This window comes from Vombatus ursinus, unplaced genomic scaffold, assembly GCF_900497805.2.
Source record: "Vombatus ursinus unplaced genomic scaffold, bare-nosed wombat genome assembly UNPS02006779.1, whole genome shotgun sequence".
NCBI classification, from domain to species: Eukaryota; Metazoa; Chordata; class Mammalia; order Diprotodontia; family Vombatidae; genus Vombatus; species Vombatus ursinus.
In genome coordinates this window covers 14,004,608-14,020,917 of record NW_020946557.1, presented here as the reverse complement: position 1 = coordinate 14,020,917, position 16,310 = coordinate 14,004,608, and the positions used below count along the sequence as shown (strand labels likewise).

Here is a 16,310-nt window from a genome sequence, read left to right as displayed (position 1 = left end):
GTTGTCATTTTTCTGAGATTCGTGTCAAGAAAATATTCTTATTGGAGGAGTCTATACACCCAGGAGAAATCTCAATCCACAATTCCATTGTCACCAAAGAACAAAAAAGAATTTATCCTTTGAAAAGGATACTAAGAACCCTGTGTTGCAACAGAATATGATCTACTCATTGAGTATGCTGTACAGGTGAATATAGTTTAAAAAAAAGGATCACAAACTTAGACTTCAAAGGGACATTAGAGAAAAATGAGTATAACCCCCTCATTTTACAGATAAAAAAACTGAGGCACAGAGTGGTTTAAGGGACTTTTCCAAGGTCATAAAACTATTAAGTATTTGAGGTGGGGATTTTAACTGAGGCCTTACTGATATAACTTCTTATTAATATAAGTTTTTACTAATATGCCACACATATATAATCTTACTGTTATAACTTCAATGAGACATTTACCAAAGAGCCATTATTGAGGCTGCCTTCGATTGAGAGAGGATATCATACACATTAAAAAATTATTTAAGTAAGGTTTTACCAAGTATAAAGCATCATGCAATGCAAGTATCATTTCAATATTATACACACTTGCATATTACATATATACTTATCTATTGAATGCATTTCTCCACAGATATTAAATTCCTATGTGGTTACTATCTACTCACCCTTCCATCATCCTTCTAAAATAACAGTAGAAAACAAAAGTGTCAATATTTTTAAAGGAGGAATAAATCAGTTATAGAACAGAAAATTAATGAACTTCTTTTCAAACTAAAACCAAGTGTACTGGCTGAAACAGTGCTCAATGCCTCTCTTCCTGAAACAAATGTTTAGTTAGGAAAAAATTACTCCTACCATTAAATAAACAAAAACAAAAACAAAAACCCAAGAACATCATATCTACTTGGCATGATTCTGTTTCCCTTCAGCAGAGTTTCAACTTCTCAAGTGCAAAAAAGAAAAGTCTGTCATCTGTCCACTTTTCAGCTTTCTCAATGTATCTGGACTTTTTCCTATGTACAGTTCCAGAAAAGTAACCTAGCTGTTGTCTATAGTAAAGCCCCTTACTACTTTCAGTGACTTAATATGGCAATCCAATAAACTGACACTTCCGCACAATTTTTTTCAAATGAACTTTGTTTTCATTAGCATAAGGAATTCTTGATGAGGAAATTTCCTTTTCCAATGAAAACTGGTACCTTATCTGAAACTTATAGTCTTAGAGAGTTGTCTGGGACACTGAGTGGTTAAATACCTTGTCCAGGATCAGACAGGCAACACGTCTCCAAGGACCAACGTTAAGCCCATATTTTTTGGAGTCAGAGATCTGCACTCTATCCACAATGATACATTGCCTCTAGATAAATTTATATACTTAAAAAGTGTACAAGAAGGGTAAAATACTTAGGATTCATTAGGAAGCCAGAAAATCTACCTAATTTTTTTAGATGAGCTTATTTATTTCATTTTACTTTGACCCTTTACCCAGATATAGATCTCTTTGGGTCTCCATGACTAGAATAACACTACAAAAAAACAGGGACTGCAGCCAAAAGGATCCCCTTATACTGGCTGAAGACATACATACATACATACATACATACATACATACATACATACCTATGTATGTGTGTAACATATATCCATAGTATTTATATATAGCATGTAAGTCATTGTGTTGTCTTATGCAGTTTATTCCTAAAAACAAGTATATTTAACTTGCATTATCTTTCTTATGCTGTTTTCTGAAGATGTAGTCATTTTTGTCAATTAATTTCATGTAAAAAAGCAGAGGTGCCAATTAAAGCTATTTAACTAATTAGTTTCTCTACCATTTAAGCTTATTTTCTTTAAAATATGACTTTTAAGGAAGATTTTTCAAACTCTCCTTTAGAGAACTATATTCATATTTTGTATAATTTAGAAATTCTCTAAACCTTATGAGACAAATATCTTCCACTCCAGGAAACCAGATATAAAGACCAAAATACCACATTTTCATATACATATTTTTAAAAAATAAAATCATTCCTTTCCCTTCATATCATTCTTTAAAAACTTCCTTTGACAAGAGTTTATTTCATATAATGCAATTTAGCACTAGCAACTTGGAGTGAAATTCATTACATACAAATAAATAATAATTTGAAAGAAAAACTCCATTTTTTAAAAACCAATTTATTTTATTAACAAGAAATTATATGGATTCTAAGACAAAACCAAAAAATGTATATAATATGGTTCTAGAACTGAATACTAAATTCTAATCTATCATGGTATGACATATTGACCACATTTGGGGGATGTAATGTCTCCAGGACTTATTTATATTAGTTTTTACTTAATTTTAAACCAATCTATTTTTACAGTTTAAAAAAAAGTCTCCTTAGAATATCATAGTTTGGATACATTCTTGCTTCAGCTAAATAAGAACATTTGAATATACAAGATGAAAAATAAAATAAATGTCTTAGACTGTGTGCCTAATGTGTCCATTGCAAATTTTCAAGATAGACTAACAATAGCTTTATTTTTTAAAAATGGTGAAATGCTTATCTATATTTTTGCATCCTAAAAAAGGAAAGACATCTCTTTAGTAATAATAGCTAATATTAATAATAGCTTGCACTTATATGCCATGCACTGTGCTAAGCACTTTACAATTATGATCTCATTTGATCCTCACTACAAACCTGGGAGATAGGTGTTATTATTACCTCCATTTTACGGATGAGGAAACTGAAGCAAACAGAGTTTCAGTGACTCACTCAGGTGTTCACATAGCTAGTAAGTGTCTGAGGCTGGATTTGAACTCAGATCTTCCTGACTCTAAGCCTAGTGCTCTATTCAATGTACCACCTAGCTCTGGTTCACTGTTTCCTCCAGGATAAAATATGATCCCTTTAGCTTAGCTTTCAGGTATTCAACAATTTGGCCTCAACCTATCTTTCCAGACTTAGTTGATATCACTGTTCATGTGAGTTATGTCCCAAAAGAATAGGGATACAAGATGCTGACTCTACTTAAATACCACCTCTTACTTCCAAAAATGTCACAAGTCAGTTTATATGCCTGGAATGTTCTCCTTCCTCCTCTCTGTTTTTCAGGATCCTTTGTCTCAGCCTGGGTGTCACCTCTTCTGCTAAAGCTACCTTGAGCCTCTGCATTAGTTGCTTTGTATTTACTTCGGGTAGAGATTTTTTTGCTTTGTTCTTTCCTTTGTATCATTAGCACCTAGCACTGTTCTTGGCACATAGGTGATCTCAGTGAATCATTGCTGAATTGAAATATTTGTTTAATTCAAAGAATATGTGTATATGTACTACACACACATTTACATGTATACCTTATTCACAAAAGAAAATATATAGCACAGGAGTAGTCTGACTTGTTTTTAATTATTTTTTTAAAAAATGGCAACATTCCGCATTAGGACAATACAAAGAGAGTACTATAATACTCATGAAACATCAAATGAGACATTATTTGTAAAGCACTTAGCACAGGGTCTGGCATGTAGTAGGTGCTTAATGAGTGTTTATTCCCTCTCAAACTAATGCATCTCCCGAACTAATGCAATGCCTACACATGCAACACATGTTGTTAGGGTGGGGGACAACAGGATAGAGAGAGTAGTTTACTTAGTCAACCACTGGTTATGTGAAAAATACAGAGGAGGTTTTAGTGGACCTGGGAGTTCCTTATGAACTAACAATATAACATGGATCCCAGAATTGTAATATCATTTAGACAACATTAATAGATATATAGTGTCCAGAATAAAAAGGTGATAATCCCTTTGAGATCTATCCTAATCAGTCTACACCTACAATACGATATTCATTCTGGTAACCACATTTTCATAAGGACATTGACAAATTTGAATTGACCAGTGATGGACACCTAGAATGTCAAGGGAGCTCACAATTGTGTCGTATAAGGATCATTTAAAGGGATTTCCAATAATTAACCTGGAGAAGAGAAAATATGGGGAAATAGTAAGTATCAGAGGAATTGTTATTAGACACTCCTCTTGAGCCCAGAGGTCAGAACAAGGTCAACCGATTTAAATTACAGGGAGATATATTTCCTTTTTTTTTTTTTTAATCAGACTGAAGTTGCATTAGTAAAGAAACTCTATGAGAGGAACTTCCATTTTCAATACAAACTGGCACTCATTTTTCAACTTACAGCATTAATGAGTTTCCTTTCTGCATAGACATAAAAAATCCCTTGAATAGGGTCACACGTTCACTCTACGTCTAAATTAGAACTTGAGCACAGATCTTGCTGACTGCAAAACCAACTCTTTAACCACTACACCTGCTACCTCATCTTCAGATGAATATAACTAGAAATTTCTATACAACTAGTACTGCCCAAAATTAGAACAGACTATAAATAGTAATAGTGACTGATGACATCACAGGAAGTCTTAAAGCCGAAATTAGACGAATATTTATCAGATATATGATAAATTTATTCTTCAAGGAAAGGTCCTATAAGCAAGTGTGTGTATGTGTGTGTATGAGTATGTGTGTATGTGTGTGTGTGAGTGTGTGTGTATGTGTGTGTGTGTATGTGTGTGAGACAGAGAGAGAGAGAGAGAGAGAGTGTGTGTATGTGTCTTCCAAAGTCTTTGGCAAATCTGAGATGTTATGTGTTTATGACTATCATTGATTTTCGTACTGTTCCTGGTATATTTAAAAAAATACAGGTATTTTACCCTCTATGTTTCCATACACATAATTTATCATTCAGTCATTTCAGTCATGTCTGATTCTTCATGACTCCATTTGGAGTTTTCTTGGCAAAGATACTGTATGAAGGAAAGATACATTTCCTTCTCCAGCTCATTTTACAGATGAGGAAACTAAGGCAAACAGGGTTAAGTGACTTGCTCAAGGTCACACAGCTAGTTAAGTGTCTGAGGCCAGATTTGACCCAGCATTCTATTTACTGTGTCACCTAGCTGCCCGTATACACATAACTAAGTACTATTAAGGCATGATACCTCGAAAAAGGGAGTGATTTCTAGATTTTAAGAAGATACTGAGCTTGGGATTCAATAATGATATTACAAAGCAAAAAGCTCCTTTAGTATTTTTTCCTTCTTTATGGCAAATAAAGATTGGCAAAGCTTCTAGCACAGGAATAGTATGTTCAAAAGTTTTTGATGAATTCATAGCACTACTGGCTAGAAAGAAGAGACTTTTTTATACAATATTCAGCACTCAGATGATCCCACAAAGTGAAATTTTTAAGGCTATGCCTAAGGTAGGGTGCTAGCAGTGGACACAGAGTCTGCTGTGGAATCAGGAAGATCTGAGTTCAAATCTTGCGGCTGACTCATGATAGTTGTGTGAATATGGGCAAGTCATTTAATTTCTCAGTGCTAGTCAACTCTTGAAGACTCTAAATAACAGAGAAAGTAACAGTCCTGGATTGGTGAAGGGAGTTTCTGCACTGTTAATTCCCCATAATATCACATGTCCAGAGCCTCCCCATAAAGTCGATAGTGCCTATTGAAATGAAAAACTGGCAATTATCTCACATGAATTTAATAACTTGATAAACCAAATGAAAGAATTTAGATTTCTTGTCAAATTCCCTTCATTTTTCAATACATGCAGACATACAACATTCTCACAATGTTGATAAATTTAAAAGTAATCATTAGTTAATGTATGCATAGAGAATTAAGAAGATAGAATTAACCATAGAGAACATTTTGACTTTTCAATAAAATAGGAATAAAATTTTGTGTATATAATATTTTATCATCAACATTCCTTGATATAATTTGTGATAATTAAAATTTGTCTCCCCAAAGCAATATTCCCCTCCCACAAGACCTTTAAAAAGTGTATAGTAGAAAAGCAAAATGTTACCCAAGAACAGATTTATTATTGCTCAAAAGGTTTCCTTTTGAGATTAGTCAATTATCCATATTAAGATTAATACAACTCTCTATTACATAATAATAACCTTTTGTTCTCTTACAAATATGCCAGAAATTGCAAATGCTTCATTCAAACCATTTTGTCCTGTTGATGATTTTAGTGATAAACCGTAGGAGTTGGCTTTCTGATTATGAAAATTTGCTTTTCCAGAACACCAATTAAAGAGCCATTTACACATGAAGATTTACAGTAAAATCATTGGTGCCTTGGCCTACACTTGCTTAAAAACTCATGTAAAGAGAGAAATGGACTATTCATTTTTATTTCTTTAACTTTCCTGCTAAACTCTTTGATACTTTTTTTTTCGTTTAGCATGAGACTTGGCTTTCTTAATAACTCTTAATAAAGAATCATTTGAGTCCAAACAAAGATGAAATGCTGTAACTGAAGTGCACAAAGCAAAGTCTAGAAGGTTGCTTCCTTTACAGATTTCAAACAGTTTCAGTTTCAGATCTATTACACAGAGATAGAACATGCTTTTTAAACAGAGAATAAAAATAGGAGTTCCTATACCAGAGCACAGCTTTGTTACATCTTTAAAGAGGCACTTTTTTATGTTTCTTAGAATATGAAAAACTCTCACTCTTTGAGCAGTACTGACAGGTATGTGCAAAAAACAATGACAAAATGAGAAGAGAAGTTATTTATTTTTCTTTAGCCAGCTGCCAATAAAGCAACTTGAAGGTCAACAAGTTAGAGGAAATGGAGGAGGACCTAGAGGGAGGAGGAGAAGAAGAAAAAGAAATAGGCTGCTGGCCTTTATTCCAAACCAAATGTAGTGAAGCTCTTTAAGGTACACACATCTTCAGTCACAAGACCACCACATAAAGCTTAGCACTGCTCTTGAAATTGAGAGACAGCTTCAATAGGGAAAACAGTCTAATATTAATAGCCAACTACAATTTTTTTCTTTAAATGAAGATATGAATGCCAGTTAATAGGAACTAAATTTGACAGTTAATACACAAAGACATATGTCACAGAAAAGCCACTCAAAGGACTCCCAAACAAATTGCTAGTTAGGCAATACTGAGAAAAGGATTCATAAAGTTGAACATACATGTCTTTAACTAAGCAACTTCTGAAAGGCCATTGGCCAATAAGCTTAGTTTTTGAATCATCTAAACAAAGTAATTTCAAAAGGCATAACTATTATACTTCATCCATTCATTTTTAGATGTTTTAAGTAATAGAATCAACTATCATTTTTTTCCATGCTATAATCATGCAGCAGTGAAGCACTGGATATGTCCCAAAGTGAGGAGGGGAGGGGAGGATAGCACTTGAATTTGAAATATATTAGAAGATTTACCATCCTGTTTACATTTTCTTAGGTCTGTATTAAAATGTGTTCACAATATTTGAGTGCACTGTTGCTGCATGATAAGAGGAAGGGACTGGGATATGTTTTCTAGAACTGAAAAGGTACCCCATGATTACAAAGTTAAACCATAGATGGTCCATCACAGCAAAATCTACACAAAAATCATTGGAAGTTGACTTTACTTAGTTTGTCACTGTTGTTCTTTTCCCCCCAAATTATAAGACTGGAAACTATGACTTATAACCTTACAGTGAATTGTGTAGAACATGAAGCCTAAGGCTCCAAACTGTATGCCATATATACAAACATGTAAAAACATAGACATTCAGGGTCACTTAACAGTACAATCATTAAATAAGAAATGAAGAGTCCATGATCCTTTATTTCCAAATCATTTAAGCATTAAATTATTAGCAGGCTGAGCTGAATACTTAATACAGTAAGTGTTTTCTCTGTCACTGAAGAGAAATTGGCATTTTAAAAATTATTATTAATTCAGATTTACTAGCAATTTCTTAACATACTTTGAATTGTACCAATTAATATACTGGTGTTCCTTTTATTCCCAAGATATTGCCAAATATTTTAAAAATAGACTAATGAACCAAGGTATTATGATCTGAAATATTCCATGCAATTTGATTAAGTGATCAATATGAAAAAGAAAACTGCATCTATCTTTTCTGTTTGGGCTACAGGTTCTGATATTTGTTTCAAATACTCATTCAGATGTCCAACTTAGGTGAGATTTGGGAAAGGAGACATTGTGTGTAAAAGTCTATAAGAGGAAGCAGTAAAACTTCATTGCTCCCAGTTCCCAATAACATGATGAATTACTATCTTTCTCTTCTCTTCATTCCAAAACATAGAGTTTTTGTTCATTAAGCCCCAAATCAAAAAAAGTGATAGGGACCGATTCTTTTCCCTGATAATAGGAATTTAAACTAAAAGAAAATATTGCCACCATATTGGAAGAGTTCCCCTTTAATGGTGAACCCCAAAGCTAGTTTTCGTCTATATCACCCACCCTAGCTTTGGTGATTTAGCTATAACTCTGAGATTCAGTTTGTCCATTCATTCCTGTCCTTCTTATGTAGAGACTCAAGTGGATGATGGAAACCTAACATTGGTCAATTTGAGAAAAATTCAGTTGATAAATGCCATTAAATATATATATCAAGATCTATTGTTCCTCTGAGGTAAAAAGGATTTCAGCAATATGGCACATGTTCAAGACTATTTTACAGATAAAAGTAGTACGCCCTTAAACAATCCGTGAGAGTCTGTTTCACTACACCTAGTCTACATTGACCTTTAGTTGAAGTAGGTTTCAGCAGTACCTCATATGACAATCTATAGCATCTCTAAGCACACTTAACAACTATCATGGGGTGTATGGATCCTTAATTAGGAGACCTCTTCTTTAGAGCTCATTAAAAATATATATGTATTTTTTTAATCAGCCAGTTCACACGATTCAGAAATTAGCCCCTTGTCTGCTAGTGAAAAGTGTTGTGTTCAAAATTAGTTGTCAAAACATTTGGCTTGTATGAGTTCTCTTCCTCTTGGTTGATGAGATTTGAGAAAAAGTTCTCCAAGTATATTAAACAGAATACAATGGAGGCTTGAGTAAAGAACAAATTGTGAAGATGGAAGTCTGAGAAGAGTCCACACTGTTTCTACATCTTAACTGAGAGGAAATGCCACTTCCCAGTGCCCAAAGACTCATACATAAAACAGTTCCAAAGTTTGATTTACCTGCTCAACTGTAATCCTTTGTCTCGATAACACAAGGCCAGTGAGGGTCTCAGGACATGTTTCTTGTAAAATGATAATCCCTAGATAGGAACCATGTTTACAATAACATTTCCCATGATATTCTATTTACCTTTTCCCATGAAGAAATATAGTAACATACTGAAAGAGAATCTCAGAGGAAAAAGATGAAGCACTCACTATGATAGCTATCATATGGCTTCATAGGAAACAGGGCTACATTTAATTAGCTTTGATCTTTTTCTTGTGTGTTTTACCCCTTTGGTTACAGTGTGGTGTGGTGTGGTTGGTGTGTGTGTGTGTGTGTGTGTGTGTGTGTGTGTGTGACAGGGACTTAAGAGTCATCCTTTTCCAAACTACGTTGCTATCAAGACTAACAAAATTGAAGTGGAGCTTACATTGTATTTACAAACAAGTTGGCACTTACAGAATAAATTATTGATTTAAAAAAAAATCCAACCCAGGACACCTATGTTTTAGGCACACTGGGAAAACCTGCTGCCTTATTACATTATGCTACATTAATATGAATAAATAGATTCCCAGCTGGTACATTCTTCCCCAATGGTTTGCTTCTTGCTGAAAGGGAGTACCTTCCATTCTAATTTATTGGTGATGTTAATAGGTTCTTAGTCCAGAGAAAGTAAAGGCTGCATGTTTTCTTCCTCATTTTTATCCATGCGTTTCAGTACTGCAGGATCCACTACTGACTGAGATCTGTAAATAAGTAGATAGGCAGATAGATAGATAGATAGATAGATAGATAGATAGATAGATAGATAGATAGGCAGATAGAATAAATGGATTAATTAATTAATTAAGCCACAGTCAACTGAATTATCCACATTACAATTTTCCCACACATTTGTCGCTTTCAAGTTACTGACAGTATTATTAAGCAGATGACGTCCTTCATTTCTCTGTCTTTTCTTTGTTTTAATTTTTCCATGAAAAATTCACGTACCCCCAAATCAAGAGATTATAGATATGAAATACAAGAGTAAAAGAGATGCATGAAAAAAAGACAAATGGAGACTCAAATTAGCCCACTGCAAAACAAAGTAATGCTAACAATTGCCTCCATCAGAACGTCAGCCCTTTGGATATATTTTTGTCATTGTATCCCTAGTTCATATAACATAGTGCTGGATTTAAATCTATCTGGAGCATGGAGTGTTGAGTAAAAAAGGGTTCTATGTATGCGAGATAATTTGGAGATGTTGTCCATCTTCTAGATCCTTTTTTATACTTAGGTGAGGCCTGACTACAATTTTTTAAATACTGTGAATTCTCAGGACAAACAAAATCTGGAGATGAAGTGTCATAACAGTACGAGTGGAGTGGAATAAAATGTAAAAAAAAGGTTGGAAGGAGTCCAGTTGTGAAAGGCTTCAAGTGTCAAACAAAAAAAAAAACATTATATTTAATCCTGGAGGTATCAGGGAGTCACTGGAGTTTGAGGAGGATGACATAAGCAAACCTATGTTTTAGGAAAATCACTCAGGCAATTGTTTGGAGTATGAATTGGAGTGGGGAAGTTAAGGCAAGGAAAACAATTAGAAAGTTGTTGGAATAGTTCAGGCAAATAAAGGTGAAGGCCTGGAAGGGGATATATAAGGGAGATGAGGCAAAGACAGAAATGTCAGGATTTGGTAACCAATTGGATATGTGCAGTCAATGAGAAAGAGGAGTCAAGGATAACATCAAAATTATAAAACAACCAAAACAGAAGACAAGATTCCTAGTCTCAATAATTCTATAAAGCAAATAAAGTCTGAATGAACTTTCCTTATTATCCATAAATTTAGATATTCAATGTTGCTGATCCCCATCCATTAAGATCAGATATCAAAATATTAACACAATATTGCCATGAATTCCCAAATAGAATATGTAATGATAGCAAAACTTAATATCCAATGAATTCGTTTCTTGGAATTTTTTAAGTTATGTAACTCTTATTGAAAAATAACCAGTATCTCTTCTAGTTTAAGTAGTTCATTTTATTATTGGAGAAGTAAGTAATCTGAACAAGAGCCCTTTACATACACACAACTCTGTAAAAGGTGAGAATTATACTTCAATTTATTACTGGGAAACAATGTGAAATTGGGAAGGAGAAAAGTCAATGAAACATGCTAGTGTTGTGGCAGAAAATGGGCTCCTTAATAGCTATAGCATTAGCAAAGCAGCTGCCCTTTTAAAATTCTACCCATAATAATTTTTTTTCTCCCTGCTGTTATACCAGCCAATTGGATATTGCTGTGGTAATATGCTTCTTAGCAGACATCATTAACTTCAGATAGGAAAACTATAAGCTAAAGTACAGGCTAATGATGAAAAAAGCAGATGGTACAGCCATTTATAAACTGAAATCAAAACAAAACCCCCCAAAATGAATTAGATGATTAAGTGAACTGATTCAACACTGACATAAGCTATATGTAAACAGGTTTTGAAAGCTGAGAAGAAGACTCCAAAGATAAGGGAAAAGGTAGATAGTCACTATTTCTAACTCATTTTTACTGTTTCATCTCAATAGCAAATAAGCAGCTGTCTCTTACTTCAGGACAGTGAATGAAGAAGTAGACAAGGTGACTAAGTAGAAGATGGAAACATTATAAGAAAGAAATGGTGCTTAGCTCAGTGCATAGCAGACATTTAATAAATGCTTGTTGACAAACATTTATGCCTTGGCCTCAAATTTTTTAAGCAAAGATAGACTATTTGCCTATACTAAACGATAAAGCGAACAATTGAAACTGAACTCTGAAAAATGGGATATACCAGTAATGTTCAATTGACTAGTGGGTTGTAAGCCAGTCAGTTAGGAAGACCTAACAATCCTGCCTTTTGGATGTCACAACCTCACAGTACAATAGTACACACACACACACACACACACACACACACACACACACCCCTTGTTTCCTTCACCAATAGAATACAAGCTTCCTGAGAATAGGAGTTGCTTCAATTATTTGTTTTCGTATGCTTTTGACATCAAGCATAGTGCCTGACATATAGTAAGCACTTGATAAATGCTTATGGATTGATTAGTTTCTTAGTAATTTTCCATTGCCTATGAAGGCAGGAGTTTCTAAACTAGAGTTGCTGATGTTGATGAAATCACATACTGAACCAAAAAAAATCAATTAAGTACAATGTGGTGTGCAAATTTATGAGTCTATCTCAAATTGAAGGATGAAACTATTTACTAATAATATCTTGATGTTTTTAAAAATTGTTAACTCACTGACCTGAAAGAGTTAATGAATTTCTCAAAGTTCTTAATTTTCTCTTACTGTATTGTTGATAAAATGGAGATCCTGGATCCCTAGGGCTATTTAATTTACTAAGTATTGAGAATGTAGGAAGGAAACTGTTTAAAACAAATAGCTATTGGGTAGGGAGAAAATGAAAGAAAAAATAGGTAATGAACATGTACAGTAAAGTATTTATGTTGAAGGATGTTCTTGTACAAATACACAAATACACTGCAGCTCCAATAGGAAATGGTGTGCCATTTGGAGCCTGCTTATAGCATCACAAGAACTTCTATAAAGTCCTACTCTGACACCTCACTTTAGCATAGACTTGCCCTTGTTTTCTTAAAGCCTAGGCCTATGTATTGAGCACAAACAATGGAAGTTCCAAGTAAGCAGAAAAGGTGAGACTGGCGATAGACCATTTTCATCAACAACAATGGAAGTATTATTTAAGTTTGGACAGAATCCTCATCAGAAGGCTAGCCACAAGCTAATGATCTGGGGATGGTGCGGGGGGGGGGAGGGGAGAGCCACAATAACTCATGAAGACTATCTACTGAGGAAGGGTTCTGAGAAGCATTGCTAGGAGTACCCTCACCAATGAAATTACATATTCATGAAGCATAGAATTATGATACAGTATTTTTAAAAATATGTATTATTTTTTAAGGTTATATCTTCTTTATCTCTTTCTTTCAATTTCTGAATGTATATAATGATTGGCAGCTTTAACATAATAAAAAAATTAAAGGCAGACTGTGATTCTGTTCTTAATCTGCTCTCATTATGCACTACAGATGTCAGAATTGGTTTTGAGATGTTATGAACCACTGCAAATGTAGAACATCTCCTAAATAAAACAAGTCAGGCATAAACTGATTATGGGCTTATGTCCCAATCTGAATATTGTTTTGGTTCCATTTCTCTTTCATCCCCTAGAAACTAGGGATACCCACTCAGAGTCATTAACTACCATTCAGCTAGATCTCTGCAAGAGAAGGGATAGACTGTTACATACCATGGATATACATAAAAAGTACCCAAGTAGCCCCATTAACAAAAAAAACCCTGTCTAAATGTGTGTCTTAGGAGTCTAGAATTCAAATATAAGACATGAAATCCAGAAATGTGCAATGAAAGGCCCCTCTTTGATAATTTGCATAAAGTGAAAAGTGTCTTTTTCCCACTGATCTTCTGAAATCTACATAAGCAGAGAATGAACCACAACTCCCCACCTGATGGATGAATGAGCTGCTCTTAATAATGGTAATGAATAATAATAATAACTCACATTTCTATAACAGATTTGCCAACCATTTTCTATACATTATCTAACTTGATTCTCACAATAACCCTATGAGGTATGTAATATTATTCTCCACATTTTAGAAATAAGACTTAGCTGGCTTATATGATTTGTGCATAGTCATACTGTTTAATAAAGTAGCTTAGATAGGATCACACCCAGGTCTTCCTAACTCAAAGTCTAGTGTTCTATACTCTATGTTACACTGTCTCCATATGACCTTAGACTAACCCAAGTAGAAAAGAAGGTAGAAATAAGTACTTTCACATCCCATTTTGGAGATTCATGGTACTTGCCTCAAAGTAGAAAAAAAATTATGTTACAGACTAAGATACTCATCTTTCTGTAGCTTCCAAAGAGAACATCATCAGTGTACAGTAGGACTGCCATATGATGGATACACACACACACACACACACATCCAAACTGAAGCAAAAACCTCCTTGTATAACTGAAATTTTAATTTATACAGTGATACCACACATTATTTCTGACATACCTCTTCATGGACTTTGGAGATAGTTCTTTTTCCACTTCTTTCACTGGCATACTATAGGAGTCCACATTGTACTCACTGTCATCATCATATTCATGGTCTAGCAGCGTTCTTGCCCATGTACCCATATCATAGGGGGGCAGCATTCCTCCAAATTCAGAAGGTAGAATCTCTGGATGAATGAGCTGATGCAGGCTATTCAGGTTATTTCCATGTAGAAATATCTATATTTTTAAAGAGAAAAAGAAGTCATTCAAACCAAAACTCATAAATGAAAGAGAACTATATTGGCTAAAAAGGAATAATATAGTACTGTGACAACAATTTGTCATAACTGCTATTATGAAGATGAAGAGCCCTTTTTCAAGGCCATACCTTGCCCTAAGTGCTGGAATATATATGCTATTCTGATCTGGGAAAATCCAAAAGTGAAAAGGAAATCTCATGTGCACCAGAAATAAACCCATGGACCAACCCAACATTCAACGTGATGATTTGTATGATATACCCTACTGATCTTTGTTGAAAATGAGCCCACTTCACAAAGGACTCAGCAACTGGACATTGCCAACCCACGTTTTAAGCCTATAAGTTGACACTGGTATAAAACATTTCTCCTGACTGCTACTGAGAATGCCTTACCCAAAACAGTTCTAAATGCTGTTCTACAATGCAAAATGAGAGATAGAATCAAAATCTAACGTTTGTGAATTCCCTCAATATGGGTAGTATTTTGTATCACAAGGAACTTGATCATTCCAATATTTCTAGGTGCTTCTTTACTACAGATTTTCAGTGTGTCATATTCAAAATAGCTGAAATATAGCTCTTTAAAAATATTCCCACAAACATGGAAATCTGAAGAGTCATTCACATCCTCAGAATTGTCCCCATACCACTACCATTCCCCAGGATTGCTATAATCTTCCATTTTTCCTCTTCTCATACACTGCCCCACCCCCGACCCACTGGCCCTCATCATCACTGGGACTCGAGGCAGTATCTGATTAAACCTTGTCCGTAATTAAAAAGAGAAAAACAAAAATTAATTTAGAAAAGATAAAACATAAAATAAATAAAAGGCTTATCTTAGACTGTTTCGGGATTAGTTTATATTGCTTATTTTTTTATAGAGTTAGAGACATCTAAGGATAATTTCATAAGAGAAAAAAACACCATCTGTTGCCCCCTTAAAATTCAATAAAGGTTAAATTAGAAATAGGAAATGTAAAAAGATAATATTTTAGATAATTTGTTCCAGTGTATAACTCCATAACTAATTCCATCTGCAAGTGATCACAAAAAATGCATTTCAACTATTCCTCTGTTTAATTTGTTTATAATATGAAAACTTTTCTAAAATTAATTAAACCGTTCAAAAATATTCTTCATTGTTTGCATCTTAATATTGAGAAAGATTTAGTAATAAGGTTCACAGTCCAGAATCTGAAGAGCAAATATTTGGATGATATTTTGAAGTTGCCCTAGGCTTACCAGCATATATGAAAATAATAGGTGATACGGCACACAATTACATTATCACATGAAGTTTTCCAAATTAAACAAATTTTAATAGAAGAATGAAGTTCTGGTCTCTCTTTTGAGCTGGGCTAGTATCAAGTTCCCATACAGTAAGGTCCAGCTAGAGTATCTCCTAGTCTTCCCCTGGCTCTCTGTTTCAACAATGAAATGAACAAAAAGGGATGGGTACACTATATACACTTAGAGCTGTTTCTATACAGTACAAACAAATTATATATATATATATATATATATATATATATCATATCATATCATATCATATCATATCACAAAAAACATCAGGTCCATGTGAAATGAAAAAAATGATCTTGGAATATTTTATTTGAAAATTAAGCAAATTATTTCCTCAATTCTAGACTGTCTTTTAAAATCAAGTGTAGCCTAAAATTTCCCTGGCCAAAAGAAGCATAAAGTAACTGCAAGAGCATTCATCAGATCTTAATACTGGAATGGATACTAGCACTACCCAAATCCCCACTGTTTTCCTTTCTTGGGGTAAATCTGAGGTGTGGACTAATGCTTCAACACAAAACATAAGTGATATACGTGTGTATACATATATAACTACATATATACATATTAGATATAGGTATGTGTGTGTGTGTGTGTGTGTGTGTGTGTGTGTGTGTGTGTGTGTGT

General features: G+C 34.1%; 1 protein-coding gene across 1 annotated transcript in view; it reads right to left on the bottom strand.

Annotated features, from left to right (window-relative positions):
• Positions 1-9,687: 9,687 nt before the first annotated feature.
• The window catches only part of CLVS2 (clavesin 2), a 95,948-nt gene continuing 89,325 nt past the window's right edge, over positions 9,688-16,310 (bottom strand). The window contains exons 4-5 of the mRNA XM_027848516.1: positions 14,133-14,353; positions 9,688-9,775 (exon numbers count right to left, since the gene is read on the bottom strand). Of these exons, the coding sequence (XP_027704317.1) occupies positions 9,688-9,775; positions 14,133-14,353 (309 nt within the window). The remainder of the gene's footprint in view (positions 9,776-14,132; positions 14,354-16,310) is intronic.